General features: G+C 36.3%; 1 protein-coding gene across 1 annotated transcript in view; it reads right to left on the reverse strand.

The window, feature by feature from the left end:
• Nucleotides 1-3076: 3076 nt before the first annotated feature.
• The window catches only part of LOC121390533, a 36752-nt gene continuing 23881 nt past the window's right edge, over nt 3077-15947 (reverse strand). Inside the window, exons 2-4 of the mRNA XM_041522365.1 lie at nt 8712-8807; nt 4806-5145; nt 3077-3572 (exon numbers count right to left, since the gene is read on the reverse strand). Of these exons, the coding sequence (XP_041378299.1) occupies nt 3226-3572; nt 4806-5145; nt 8712-8807 (783 nt within the window). The 3' untranslated portion in view covers nt 3077-3225. The remainder of the gene's footprint in view (nt 3573-4805; nt 5146-8711; nt 8808-15947) is intronic.

The following is a 15947-nucleotide window of genomic DNA, read 5'->3' on the forward strand; positions in this document are numbered from 1 at the left end:
TCTGCAATTTTTTTGGGTAGGTTTAGCAGGTGAATTTTTAATTCTGCTAGGGCTAAAAACTGGACTGCTTTTCGCAGGCTGCCATTTCGAGCCCTGTTGGCGTAACAAATTCCACAGTCCGTCTTGTCTTGTTTTCATTATTTTAGATGCGATGAGAGTGGTAAAAGCAACCAAGAGCAATTTATTTGTACATTTATTACCGCAGTGGGCACAGGGACAATAAAAATAATAATTTCTTACTGAGAACTTATGATGCATTGGTGTAATGTACAATATTATTGGACCAATTCAAGCTTACAAACCAATGACTTGGATGACATCTTAGTCAGGCATCAGAGAGGTGGTTTTTGGCCTAACCAAAAATTCTTTTTTTAAAATGGTGTTTATTTATCTTTGGGACATATATAATAATATCTAGGTGGGTGTAGAGTCATCACCCTTGAGCAATTTAAAATATTCAAGATGGCCACCATGGGGTCTGAAAATCAACAAGGTGTCATATATTTGTAATCAGGTAATCAGGTAATCTTGGTGATTTTGAACTGATTCAATGCTGAAATGGTTTTTCCAATCAAGGGTCATACATTGATGGATATAAATGCGACTGTTGAAAAGCATTACTAACTTATGGGCTGCTCATCGACTCAGTGGGTGTAATATAGTGGTATAATTTTTTGGTATTGGAAAGGGTGTAGCATTGGGCAAAGAAAGAAAGAAATGTTTTATTTAACGACGCACTCAACATATTTTATTTACGGTTATATGGCATCAGACATATGGTTAAGGACCACACAGATTTTAAGAGGAAACCCGCTGCCGCCACTACATGGGCTACTCTTTCCGATTAGCAGCAAGGGATCTTTTATTTGCGCTTCCCACAGGCAGGATAGCACAAACCATGGCCTTTGTTGAACCAGTTATGGATCACTGGTCGGTGCAAGTGGTTTACACCTACCCATTGAGCCTTGCGAAGCACTCACTCAGGGTTTGGAGTCGGTATCTGGATTAAAAATCCCATGCCTCGACTGGGATCCGAACCCAGTACCTACCAGCCTGTAGACCGATGGCCTGCCACGACGCCACCGAGGCCGCTCTCTTGAATCAAAGACAAAGTCATAGCAATAGAATAGTGTGTAAAGTTGTCAACATTGTTTCTATATAATGTAGTCATAATGAAAATAGGTTCTTAAAGAAATAAAGAAGAGAAAAAATGGCTGAGGTAATAAATCGAATAACAAACTCAGTACCAGACTGCAGTGAGTATCTATTTAATGTCTCTCGTAAAATAATTTTCAGCATTCACTCGCTAAAGCTCTTGACAACTGAACATTATTTTACTCCTGACATAAATTTAATAATAACTGGCAACTCGTTTGTTATCCTCTATGTACATGTACATTATATGAGACAAATTGATGGATGACAGCACTGTGATGACCAACCATGAAGTCCATAAACTATATACACATGTGTAGCACCACTCAAAATAGCTGTCTTCAAATAGCGAAAAGCAGTCCATATTTTTGACCTCACAGGTGAAAGAAAAATTCACATGCTAAACTGTCACACCTATAAACTTGCAGTCATTTTTCTAGAGACAGACTTGTAGGATATTAAACAAGTGTTCATTTGTATCAGTGAAATACTTTTCAACTATCACGAGCTTTAGCGAGTGACAATGAAAATTATTTCACGAGAGACAAACATGACATGAAATGGTAGCGAGGTTAATATCCTATTTATTACCCATAATCGATTTTAATTTATATCACTCAACTTGTCTGGTCGACAGTCCTGTACGGTTGTAGTGTGCCAATCGATGACGCCATCATGTGACATCGAAGTGTTACGTCCCACTTGGCGTTTTAGTGGGAAGTATCACTATGATATGTACCAAGAATATCTCATCTGCTATTTATCTTATGATTCTGTTATTTTCAAAGATGTTAATTTTTCATACATCATGTAGTGTTTACTGACTGAACAGGACACGTATGCTGTGTGGTTTACCATGGGCAGTTTTAAAAAAACATACCAGTAAATACACATTTCTCGCAGCTGGGAGACAAACTGTGTGTTGTTTAGATGTGACAAAAAGGTGAAGGGAGAATTCCTAATTTTGCTAGCACAGTGGGAATATACATGCCATGGCAGATGTGCTTTAAAAACATTACGAGAACAGTGCCAAGTCACACCAACATGGTGGTACACCAACCTCGTTATGGAGCTGCTGAACACTGCATGTATTACACTGGCACCGACTCCACCTTTATGGGTAATAAACAGGATATTAAACATGCTATCATTTCGTATCATGTTTACGTCCCTCGTGAAATACTTTCACTCGATACTCACGAAAGCTTGTGACAATTGAAAACTATTTAACTTGGGACATAAATATGATAAGAAATGGAAGCTCATTTAATATTCTATAAGTATGTATCTTTATATAATCACATAATTGAGTGTATAAATCTTTAAATAATCACATAATTATGTGTATGTACCTTTAAACAATCAGACATTTGTGTGTTTGTACCTTTATATAAACATATAATTGTGTTTGTACCTATAAATTATCACATAAGTGTGTTATTAGACCTTTAAATAATCATAGACACATAATTGTGTTATTGTACCTTTAAATAATCATAGATACATAATTGTGTTTGTATCTTTATATAATCACATAGTTGTGTGTATGTACTTTTAAATAAGCATAATTGTGTGCTTGTACCTTTAAATAATCAAATAACTGGGTGTATGTGCCTTTATATAATCACATAATTGTATTTATTACACATATGGTCTACAATAAATGGTTACATAAATATCATATTTTCTGATGCTATCTAAATGTATATGGTATGGGTCAAAATAACACACTAACAACTGTTACAACACACTTTTGACTTCACTGTAGTCACTGTAACTGACATCCCTGAATGCTGTTAACTTTGACTGTGAAGCCATTACAAACATATTTAACATTTGTTATAATCAGTTTGTGGATAATAAATAAATTATAACATCCGCAGTAGTGCCATACAAAATTTATTAAACTTATTTGGAAATTGTATTAAACATGCGTACCACTTGCTCTCGCTTATGGAATAACAGAAATCCCAAACTCATTTCATAAATTCCATAAATTCTGCATGGCACTCCCGCTCATGCAATAATCTCTATATATGCGTGTGTGTGTGTATATATACATATATATATCTATAAATATGTACCGAGGGGCGTGGTATAGACCAACAGTAAAGCGCTCATTTGATGTGTGGTCAGTTTAGGACTGATCCCCGTTAGGGTATTTTTTTGTTCCAACCTGTGCATCACGACTGGTATATCAAAGGCCGTGGTATGTGCTATCCTATCTGTTATGTATGTACCTTTCAAACACTTTTTCCCGTGCACCACCTTACAGCCGAACCTCTTGATGGACTCCCCACGTTGACACATGTTGCACTTCACACACTGACCGTTCTCCTCATTGATCACCACCGCACATCTCATGGGGGGGTCAGTTCCTCTGGTCGGGGGGTCAGTTCCTCGACTCCCGTCCACATCTTTGTTTTTTAGAAGAAAAGAAAATGTTTATACATCGAGGTTTCTGTGACACTTGCCCATCGGTTGACATCATTACGTTTCAATCAGTACCAGCAAAACAGAATGGAGATTGTTTTATTTTATTATTATTTTCATGAATACTTAACCCGACTTGTGACCTATGACAGCCCCCCCCCCCCCCCCCCACCACCACCACCCAGCAATGAACTGGCAGACCGGCTAGAATCTCCAAGAATACCAAGGGTACCCTCTTGCTGTCATGTCGCATAATCCTCCTAAATAGCATCTGTCACAATTTGGGCGACATGGTCTGAACTATTCATATACATGTATGCAAGAAAACTAACTTTGCACTTCTAGCCTGTTTTCATAATGGCTTCTAGAATACGTAGCCCAAAGCCTGTGGTTAGTATTTTTCACCATCAGATAAGTAAATACTTTCTCCTGCCAAGCCCAACGACTAGTAAAAATACTAAATAAAAAATATATGTATTTTCCCCCACAAAACCCAAGCAAAAAGAGTCACCATTTTGGTTTCGCAAGCTCATATGCAGAATCCAAATATCATCAATACATATGATCTAAAAAGTAATGTATACCATTTTGACACTGGTACTCGAAGATTTGTTACAGTAATACACTGCAGGCATACTGCAAACAGTAACCCCTTGATGGAAATCCATCCTGTAAGGTTATAAATGGGACCGTCTAAATATACACCTGCCAATCAACAACCACAGGTACAGGCTACGGAAAGAAAAAACCAATTAACCAAGAAAACACTCCGATTATTATTTCAGTACATGGGTTAATTTATGTACAAAACTTAAGTCAGTTATTTCAACACTTTGACAATGGTGGTTTATTTTGTATTGAAAAATAATATATACTTGGTGCTGGCTTACTGGGATGGATGTTATTACAGAACATTGCAATGCATCCACAAGAATCAGGTATGTTTTGTTTCTTCAGTTCGAAGACTAATTCCTGACATGACACGTTAGGTATTACGTAACCACCAGCTCGCCAGATGACGTATTCACTGGGATGGTACAAAATGGCTGCGCCCGTTATATATAATAGCAGTCACATTTAAGCATTTTATTAATTAACTATACAATTATACTTGTTGATATTAAGGAATAATGTGCATTATATATCACTGAATATGCATACCAGGCCAAATGCCGTAATTGTCCCCTCCTTTAATGATAGAAGAACAGTTTGTTTACCTGACGTGCTGTTCAGCTGGCAATGCTTTAAATCCAATGTCACATCATCAACTTCAAGTCTAAAGCCTGGATTACATGTGCACTCTATTGTTCCATTTTTTGAACATTTTGTCAGTTTCGCGTTTTTGTCGGTACATTTGTACAGACAGTTAGCACATCTCTCTGCTCGATTCCACCCTATGGAGTAATATCCATCCTCGCACTCTTCACATGTGGAGTACTGAAAATCTTCCGTGCAGTGTTTTTTGACGTGGGTGCCCGGACCACACTTGATACAAGTTACTGAACGGGTGCTGCCGTCTGGTAGATGTAGGTCCACCAGGTACGTGTGGCCAACATCCTGCAAACAAAAACACAGTTTTAACTTCTCTAGGACACAAGGGGCCTATCGGCCTATAGAGCTCCACTGTTTAATTTTCAATTTTGTCAGTAGTAGAAATTAAATTATTTGTAAAGTCCACCGTAGAATATCCAACACACAGTCTTCAGAGGAAACCCGCTACATTTTTCCATTAGCAGCAAGGGATATTTTATATGCATTTACTCAGACAGGACAGCACTTACCATGACCGGGGCCTGGGCACAGGATGATATGGGGGAAAAAACCAATAAGAGAACACTTGCGGAATTTGGACCGTATGACCCAAGTACCTCTGGTGAGCACTAAGCTAGATCCTACCCCTGTACTATGTATTAATCTCAAAACATGAAATATAACCAAGTTCCTGTCTAAGCTAGTGGTGCTCCGAAGATCAATTATACTTTTTAAAACAGCACACAAAACTGAATTAGAATTACTGAATTAATACATGTTTAATTGTGATTTCCCTAGAAATTAGGCAAGGCATGGTAGACCAAACACTTTTGGGGCATTTTCATAATTTTCAGGGCACTTGATTTTGATTAAAAATACACAAAAATTGATTGAAATAAACATTATTATCTCGCCTTCATGTAAAATTCTTTAATCTCATTGGTTGTTTGCCGTTGGACAAATCCCTTATACCCCTGTGGGCGGAGCCAAATTCTCTTATACCCCGTCTGTAATTTCCAAATGTTTCCAGCCACCCCAGTTAATGCTAAAGCAATAATTAGATTATAAATAATATTGATAATCAATCAAGTATACATAATTAATTTTGTTTCTACTATAAAATACACTATTTCAATACTTTTAAAAGCTGCAATGTCGTTTATCGATGGAACTATTTTTCATCACTGGCAAGTGGTTTCTTGCGCGTCCGCGTGGTATGGCTCCGTTAATAAATTGTTAACAATTATTGTCTGGCGTTATTTTGATTATCTGGCTATATGGTTTAACATGTCGGCTCGGGGTAAAAGAACACACAGAGGGTACATAAAAAGCCATATACCCCGAGAGATGCTTCTACAACTTATAATGTAATTTATGTGCTTGCTTTAATAAATGAATGGCAAAAGATATAAAAGTCATATTTTATTAATTAATAATACCTTTTTTTTGGTGTTTTATAAAGGCAATTTTAGAATTAATTACTGAAAAAGGCTTATTTAATCTCAGGGCAGCATGGTGCTGATTAAGGCAAGATGGTCTTAGATTATTGAGGCACCATGCTAAGACAAGCTAGGGAAAACACTATTTAATGACACCCCAGTTCGAGACTTATGCATTCTTGTACAATACAGGGGGCGGGAGCAGAGGTGGCTGAGTGCTTGTCTGAGGTGCATGTGTTTGCAGGATCGAACCACCTCAGTGGATTCATTCAACTGATTGGGTTTTTTCTTGTTCCAACCAGTGCACCATAACTGGTCAAAGGCTATGGTATGTGGTTTCCTGCAGGGGTGTAGGCTGAGGGGGAGTGTCGGGGTGTGTGTTCAGACGACCTACCCGCTGAAGCAAATGGTCCGCTTTCAGAACTAAAACATACAGGTTTATACATATGGAGTTTCTGGTGGTGCAAAAACAAAATAGAAAAAGGGTCCACTTGGTTCATATTCGAACACACACCCCACCCCCCTCTAAGGTCCAGATCACACTACACCCCTGTCCTGTCTGTGAGAATGTGCATGTAAAAGATCCCTTGCTGCATTCGGGAAAATGTAGCAGGTTTCCTCAAAATGTTTGACATCCATTAGCCAATGATTAATTAATCGATGTGCTCTAGTGGTGTCATTAAACAAAACAAACTTTAACTTAACTTTTACTCTGGTACAATATAAAACATTATTTCATGATGAGTTTGCATTTATGTAGATCGCGTGTATGCAGCCATTTTACCGAGGTGCACACACCAACAACCTAAGTATGGTCTATTGATCAACAAACTCCAGTCTCAAAAGCTGTGAATAAAGGTCATGCTCCACTGTCATCTAAAGTCCAAACCAAATTGTTAACAACTATGATACAGTACTTCTACCTTTAATTACCACTAGCTTTCCCCAAAATTTGGTCTAGACACAAATCGTGAAAAAAACATTACAATGACAAAGATTCCACATACAAAACTAACAATCTCACCAGTATCGATTTCGCCGAGATTGCACGGGCAAAGTACATACAGTTTTCTGCCATTTTGCTTGTTTATGGAATACTTTTCAAGAGGGGTGGGGTCAGTATGACATAATCTAACAATGTCATGACATGAGTTAAGGTATAATGCACTCATCATGAAGTTAGATTAATTAATAGAATAGATATTTAATGAAAACCAGGCACGAAAAATACATTGGCTATTGGGTGTCAAACTATAGTAAATCAAATTAATTACATCATATACTCATATAGGAGGCTTACGCCCCTCTTGAAGAGTATTCCATATAAAATGGCAGACAGAAATAAACTGTGCCCTATGCAATCTCAGCAAAGTCGATATCTGTGACATCAATACATTACACAGTTCGAATGTGGAATCTTTGTCACTGTAATGTTTTTTTCATGATTTGTGTCTGGACAAAATGTTTGGGGAAAACTAACGGTAATTAAAGGTAGAAGAGTAATTTATCATAGTTGTTAACAATTTGGTTCAGACTTGAAGTCTGCACATGTCAATACAGTCGCAGACAGTTAACACAAAGATCACACCCAAATAAACTGCGATGCAAGTTTGTAAAAAAAAAAAAAAATAGTTGTTGGCATCTATGAATACTTCACTGCAGTTTTGTGCATTTTTCATTCTTGATTTTGTGCACATGGTCGAGAGCTTACATGCATTGCGATCGCAGTAAATTAACTGAATGTCGGTAATTTATACAAGTTGCTGTGAATAAAGTTAGTTTACAATAATAATGACATTTGGCATACACATGGTTGCCATTTCATTTTCAGAAATAGAGGCCTACAAAGAATGAAAAGCAGTACATTCTTTAGTAGGTGAAGAAATAAAAATACCTTGTAACAGACGTACCTTGTAACAGACGTACCTTGTAACAGACATACCTTGTAATCAGACATACCTTGTAACAGACGTACCTTGTAACAGACATACCTTGTAATCAGACGTACCTTGTAACAGACGTACCTTGTAATCAGACGTACCTTGTATCAGACGTACCTTGTAACAGACGTACCTTGTAACAGACGTACCTTGTAATCAGACGTACCTTGTAATCAGACGTACCTTGTATCAGACGTACCTTGTATCAGACGTACCTTGTAACAGACGTACCTTGTAACAGACGTACCTTGTAACAGACGTACCTTGTAATCAGACGTACCTTGTAATCAGACGTACCTTGTAATCAGACGTACCTTGTAACAGACGTACCTTGTAATCAGACGTACCTTGTAATCAGACGTACCTTGTAATCAGACGTACCTTGTATCAGACGTACCTTGTATCAGACATACCTTGTAACAGACATACCTTTATCAGACATACCTTGTAACAGACATACCTTGTAATCAGACGTACCTTGCAACAGACATACCTTGTAATCAGAGTCGTCAGATCTCGGTTTGAGAACCGACGAGCAGCAGAAGGCCATATACAGAAACATGGCAAGCATCAGCTTATGCAGCAATTTCTGAAAGAGATCAAAAGAGAAAAAAATATTATCAAGTTCAGAGTGTTTTCAAAGGCATCAGTTCTGACAATACAAGCATGGTGATTGGTAAACCAGGTACAGGTCAGGCCTCAAATTTGGCAAACAAGAGGGCAAGGCCATTTGTCCTCGACTGATAGATTATTTTAGGGCATTATGACCATGAGGCAAACTTTAACAAACACAATTACAGGACCCATTTAAATAAGTGTGAACAGCTGCCTGTTTTAGTAATAAAACAACTTTCAGGAGTAACGTTAGTGTATGATGACGGTGACCAATTTAATTATTACTAACATGCAAAATATGATACGGCCAGTTCGTCCGTAAATCTCGGTTCCATTTTCAGGACACTGTCCAGAGCATACAACTCACACACAGCTGGTCTCAGAGTTCTTAGCAGTAATAAGAAGTTGAAGTTGGGACTCACATCGGATTTCAAAAACAAATTGATTGCAGACACTTACTTGACACTTTGTTGGTTTTCCCCCGTTAAATTCAAGCCCCGACAGGTTACCACAAAATATAGACAGGTATGGCAGAGGTGCAGAAATGGAATATATTTCACTAGCGCACCAGACCAGAACAAACTCAAATTTACTAGCCCGCCACAATGTCTTGGGGTTTTTGACAATTTACAGATCATGATGGGTTACCACTGTCATAGAAAGCGGGGGCAAGGGAGCATGTGCGAATGGTGGTCAACTCTCCTCAAAGCCAACTCGCCCCCTACCAACTCACCCCAGCATTTGGTCAACTCACCCCAAACTTTACTGTCCATAAATTACGACCACTTGTTAAAATGATTTTATATTGGGGAGACAGAAATACACCGGTAATTACATGTCAGGCATTACTGTGCTCTATATTTAGAAACAATTTAGAAAGTTGGAAAGGCGGGCAAACATTGCATCAATCGCACATGTACATAGTATGGGCGTAGATGGGACTGGGGGGGAGGGGGGGGGGGGGGTCACCTTAAGGGTGAATTTATACAAATAGCATAAGTGTGTAGCTGAACATCTCTAGATAAAGGGTCCGCTTGTTGATCACTCCAAGTATTGGGCAAAATTGTGTTTTACCCTGTTTTCTTAAGGTAACCATAGTTCGTCCCATCCACCTATTAAGATGATTTTTGTAAATAATTTCAGTTTGCTTAGACGTGAGAAAAACAGTAAACATGTTTTGGAAATAACGAAAATATACTATTTGCGTGTGCAATTTTGAAAACAATCAACTGAGAAATAAATTACCTGTAGTACATTCCATAGTATGAAAAAAGGCGTTCCCTGTGGGAAGGACAGTACATTCCAGGTAAATTAAGTCACAATTAGTGTTTAACTCGGAAATAAAGAGTACAGAGCTGAATCTTTCAGGATTGTTACAGAATATTATTATCAAGAATATACAAAAGTCCACAAGTTTCCGAGGTGTGCCAACTTTATTACAGATGTAAATGTATAATTATTGTGTGGTGACCTGATTACGTCAGTAACCTATTTTCGTATTCAGACTTTGTGAGTCCATAATATACCAGGCTATTGGACCCCTATCGCTAGCACATTTTAAACATTTGCGATGGGATATTTAAAACAAAAATAAAAATAAATAGGGTCTGTCACAAGTATTTTTGAATATGGAAAATATCAACCGAGTCTATGTTAATCAGTATTTGTCGAGGCTCTGTCGAGACAAATACCGATTAACTAGACGAGGTTGATATTTTACATATTAAAAAACACTAGTAGCGAATTCTGTTTATCCTATATTACTTCTAAAATAACATTTTAAATCAATTTTTAGTAACTCTCAGTACTAAAGTCGCCGCCATCGGTAATATGACGTCATCATGATTAGCACAAATTAGTTTGACGTCACGCATTTTAACTAAATATTTGAAAACATTACATTCAGGTAAACAGGTCTTGTTGGCTTGTAAACAAATGACCTATCCACAGCAACATATTACCTAGAGACCTTGCAAATTTGCATACCATTATTAACCGGGTTAATACAATAACTTATCACATGGGTTTATGACATGGATAACATGGGTAAATTATAGGATAAAAGTTTTTATGCGTATAAAATGTAAAAAAATAAATTGAATTTTTTTTTTATTGTAAGGATGTTCAAAGTTGCATTGCGAAGATAATTTAAATGACTTATACATTTATAAATATTATTTATATAATGTGTATTTAATTATTATGACAAATCACTAAGCAACAGTATAGGGACCTAAGTGTAAAAACATTCTTTAGCAGTTTATATACATGGATAGTATAAATATTTGTTTTAACTTCTTAATTTGAAAGAAAGAAATGCTTTATTTAACGACACACTCAACATATTTTATTTACGGTTATATGGCGTCAGACATATGGTTAACTACCACACAGATATTGAGAGAGAAACCCGCTGTCGCCACTTCATGGGATACTCTTTTCGATTAGCAGCAAGGGATCTTTTATATGCACCATCCCACATACAGGGTAGTACATACCACGGCCTTTGATACCTGATAGAGAGCGTTATAACTGTCCCAATATCCATCTAGTTCTCTTACTGTCAGTACTTGGGCTAGTGGTTTTACAGACAGCGTGTTTAGTTTTTTGGGGGGTGGGGATCTTTCAGATATATGGTTGTAGGCCTACTCATTCTCATTTCACATTTTTCTTGTTTTCCACTGCCTGGGCTGATATGAGGTTTTAACATCACAAAGATAGCCTAATAGATTTCTGCTTCTGCTGAAAACAAATCTGAAAATGGTCAAAAGTTCTTCAAACTTCACATTTGTTTGTGTTTTTAGTTCAGCGACTATAGCCTATAGGCCTATCATAGTTCAGCGACTATAGCCTATAGGCCTATCATAGTTCAGTCGCATGTGTGTGTGTGTGTGTGTGTGTGTGTCGGGGGGATGGTAGGGGTTGAAACCCTCCTATGTTCACAAAAAAATAATAATAATTCAATATATTTACCGGGGAAGCACAATTCGACCCCCCCAATAAACTTCACTGGTCAGTCTATACATCCCCCCACACCTCTCCTAAAATCCCTGCACTCGCGCCAGGCGTTAGATGGAAATAGAAAGAAAAAAATCAAACTTTCTTTCTCTCTTGCCTTTTGTCTTTTTATTTAAATTTTACATGCTTTTTCATCATGCTGGTAGCCCTCGGTTACACTGGTCTAACAGAATTCACAAACACAGGGACGCGATTACCATTCATATCATTTATTAAAACATTCTTTACATGCAGATAAACACGTTTGTTTGCCTTCCTATTCCGGTTTGGGCATACGCATGTGTATACTAACTTTATGTCTGTTACTATATTTAGCTTATTGCATAATTTCTGACAAAAGCTATTACAATAAACAACGTTTATGAGTTTGTCCCATATATCCTTTAAGGAATGATCAGGCAAGGCTTTTGGACTCTTTGACTGGTATGCATATTCAACAATACTTAATGCACATTATTGCTTAAACTATTGTTATATTTAATTAATAAAACGGTAATGATACGAGTTGAGCTGGGGCGAGTTGGTTTAGGGGCAAGTATACCTGCTCACACACACACACTTTTTAGCAGCAACGATGGTTTTATATATTCATATGGGCAATTCCACGGTTACTCGCGTTACATTTTTATCATACTAATTCTTTTGATTTGCTCATGATTAATACTTATACATTCAACACAGTCCTTGGCTTTTGAGAAATCATGGCAAGTGAAAATCGAACTCGTCAAAATGCTAAGGTGAGTGAAAACCAAGCATTATTAATTTATGAAGTAACTGCTACATGTATATGTAGAGACATTTGTTGCAAAAATTAATCAATAAACCAATAATGTTTTCTTCTAATTTTATGTTGTTTGGCTCATTAGTGTAGTCTGACTTCTTTTCCCTCTCAGGAATGACATCTATGTCAAGTCAGCATTACGTTATTCATCTAGAACAGTCCCAATGTTGTTGATAAAAAAATATACAACTCCGACAAAATCTGTCATTACATAATAACGATAATCTAAAAAAATCCATGTGCATAATTTTAGACACCATCATAAATGAGAAACAAGTTGCCAAGCAGATCAGTGTGCGTGCAGCCAGAGTTCCAAGAGTAAAAATAATCTGACCCCGAATACTCTGATTGGTCAATATGCCACAGAGTACTATACACATCAAATCATGTTCCAGTCACATGATCTGTGACTTTCTAACAAACGTTCTGAAACAAACACAAATTAAATAGTCAGCTATGATCATTACTATTAATATATTTTGTACATATAAACATATATAAATAACAGATACACCTTCATTAACCTCTAGCTGAAATACAAATATTTAAATAGTTTTATTTGACTTTTTTAAAAGATAAAAAAAGAAAAATAATAGACTACAAAAAAAACCCCAACTTTTGTTTATATATAAACGAGACCTAGGCCTATTCCTACATACCTATTACCATTTCTTTTCCTTCTTTTTATTATTTCGTCTAATTTTGAATTGTCTTGGTCTAAATTTCATTTCTGTTTTTAAAGAAAGTAGAAAGTTACACGCTTGCCATTTTCAGGCCCTCACGTAAGCTTTGTAGGCTAACAGTTATAAACTAATCAAGACAATTTTACTGACTTCGCTGATTTCCATAACGAGTTCATTTGTGTCGGCTTAAAAGCTTGCATGGACGCTTCCATTCAAGTCACTTTTTTTTTCTGGTGTTATTAAACGGGTCTTAATATCAGCTACATAAGGTAAAAAGCGGCAATCAATATACAAAATGATTTTACGTGCGCTATTTTTCACACTCGCCAGATTGAAATTACGTGCGCTGTACGAGCACGACCACACTCGCACACCTTAAAAGACATGGTCTGCAACACTTATTTTCTTTATTACATTTTATGAGTAATCAATGTATATTATAAAAAAAGAAAGAAAAATGAAATATGATGATTAGTTTTGATACTGTGAATGTGTAAACATTGGTTACTCGCGTTACAAAAAAAGGACATGACAAAAAATGAACCCACTTAAAATCCAAAGTCTCCTCATACTGTAACAGCTTCGTTAAAAGTGGATATATTGGTGTATACATGTAGCTATGGTGTTTAGGTATCTATTTAGGTATCTACATATGATAAGAGTTTTGAAATTGTACAATTAACACATTTTTGGTCATCAAAATTAGAGCTGCAACGATTCACTCATGTATTTGGTGCACCCATGATAGGTATTCGTTATTCGGTATCCAAAGAACCGAATATAATCTTGGGTTTTATTTATTTGTATTTTCTTTATCTTTATTATTATTATTATATAAATTTAGAAAGACCAAAGTTTGCAAGCGGTATGTACACACAGAAGTATTTTAAGCAGTCTACTATCCACTACCCAGGCCAACGTACTCACGATGGCCAAATTATGTCACTCATGCATGCAATGTTTTCGATAACGAAAACTAGTACATCCTCTGTATAATGTAGTTAATTATTATTAACAACGTTAGAAATAAAGTGACATGCGATAGTATACATGGCATATATTAATAATAATAATATGTTAAACCGTTCGTCATTGCTGTTTTAAACGCCAGTAATATGGGTTTTTTCAACTATTTGTTTAGAATGAATCCCCCAAAAAACCCACACACACAAAACAAACAAACAACACGTCTGATACTTTCCCAAATAATAAAAATTATGCACTTTGTCATTTAAAATCTTGTAATAACATGATGGAAGAGTCATTATTATATTATTATCAATGGTCAGACTCAAACTGGCTATAAACATTACAAAAAGTCGTGGCATGTTATATCTAGGTAATCAACTTACCGGTGGGAGAATTCTTCAACAGCAGTTACTGTAACAGCCGAAATCAATGTACACTAAATAACATACAAAACTGATTTTGGCAAAACCATGAGTGATGCTCAATGAAATAAGAGTTAACAGTCTAACACGACCTTTAAAATTGAGCATTCATTATTCTTATACAAAAAATCCCACATAATTTTGGACATTTTACTATGTTTATTAGACGTCAGCCAAATTAGTCATGGGCTAATTTTTGCAGTTTGGAGAAAAGTACGTACCAGCTCTCAGGTTTTATTTGGGGGAAAAAAGGAAATGAAAGAAAAACACCACCATCCACAAACATCCACGCGCCTCTGTATTTCTGTATGTTTCCATAATTTTATTGATAGTGAAATGTTTTTTTGTTGGTTTTTTTGTGTGTTTTGGAGAGGGTGTTCAGCACAGCAGGAGATGTGGTCACTGCCTAAAGAGCCTCTTTTTCTTCTAGACAGGGTTTACATGATTGTATTGTTTTCAGTCTTCTTAAAAAAAAAAAATATATAATTTTGTTTTTATAACTGACATTTAATTGTTTAATTTCCAACGTCTAACATTGCAAAGTTTAATGTTAAATACATCCTACTATTTAAATGCTATTTTTGACAGTTCATGTTCACTGGTGGGTTGCTTAATGCTGTAGAGTCAGTAGTGCAATATTGATAGATTCACTGTAATTATTGATATTAGTAAATATTTATTGGTATTCGAGACCCCAAATTCGAGATACGTATCGTATTCACCACTTGGTGTATTCATTGCAGCTCTAATCAAAATAGTCGGTTACTCATGTTACGGTTACTTGCGTTACAATTTGTCCGCTATTTGGTAATATGGCTAAAAAAATTGATTTTAAAGAAAAATGAGTTTTTAAATGTCAAACTTTTATTGAATGAAACATCAGAAAGCTACACAAATCAACTGGGTAAATATTACCAACAAATTAAACTTACAAGTTAAACAATGAATAAATTAACCTTTTTCGTGAATTAACGTCAATTTTTTGAAAATTTAAATTTTAATTAAAATAACTCTAAAAAGAGGTAGAAAATTTGAAATGTCCACAACTGTTGGCAATATCAGGTTTGTCTAGAGCCGTAATCATTGTTTTCATCATACATGTAGTAAATGCTGTCTCTCTTGTTTGGCCATTTCCAATAACATCCTGCTGGTTCCATCACTAATACCAGATAGCCATTCTCCTGCAAGCCGATGTCAATCACTTCTCCTGGGAACAACGTCTCATCGTATTCAACAACATA

This window comes from Gigantopelta aegis, chromosome 15, assembly GCF_016097555.1.
Source record: "Gigantopelta aegis isolate Gae_Host chromosome 15, Gae_host_genome, whole genome shotgun sequence".
NCBI classification, from domain to species: Eukaryota; Metazoa; Mollusca; class Gastropoda; order Neomphalida; family Peltospiridae; genus Gigantopelta; species Gigantopelta aegis.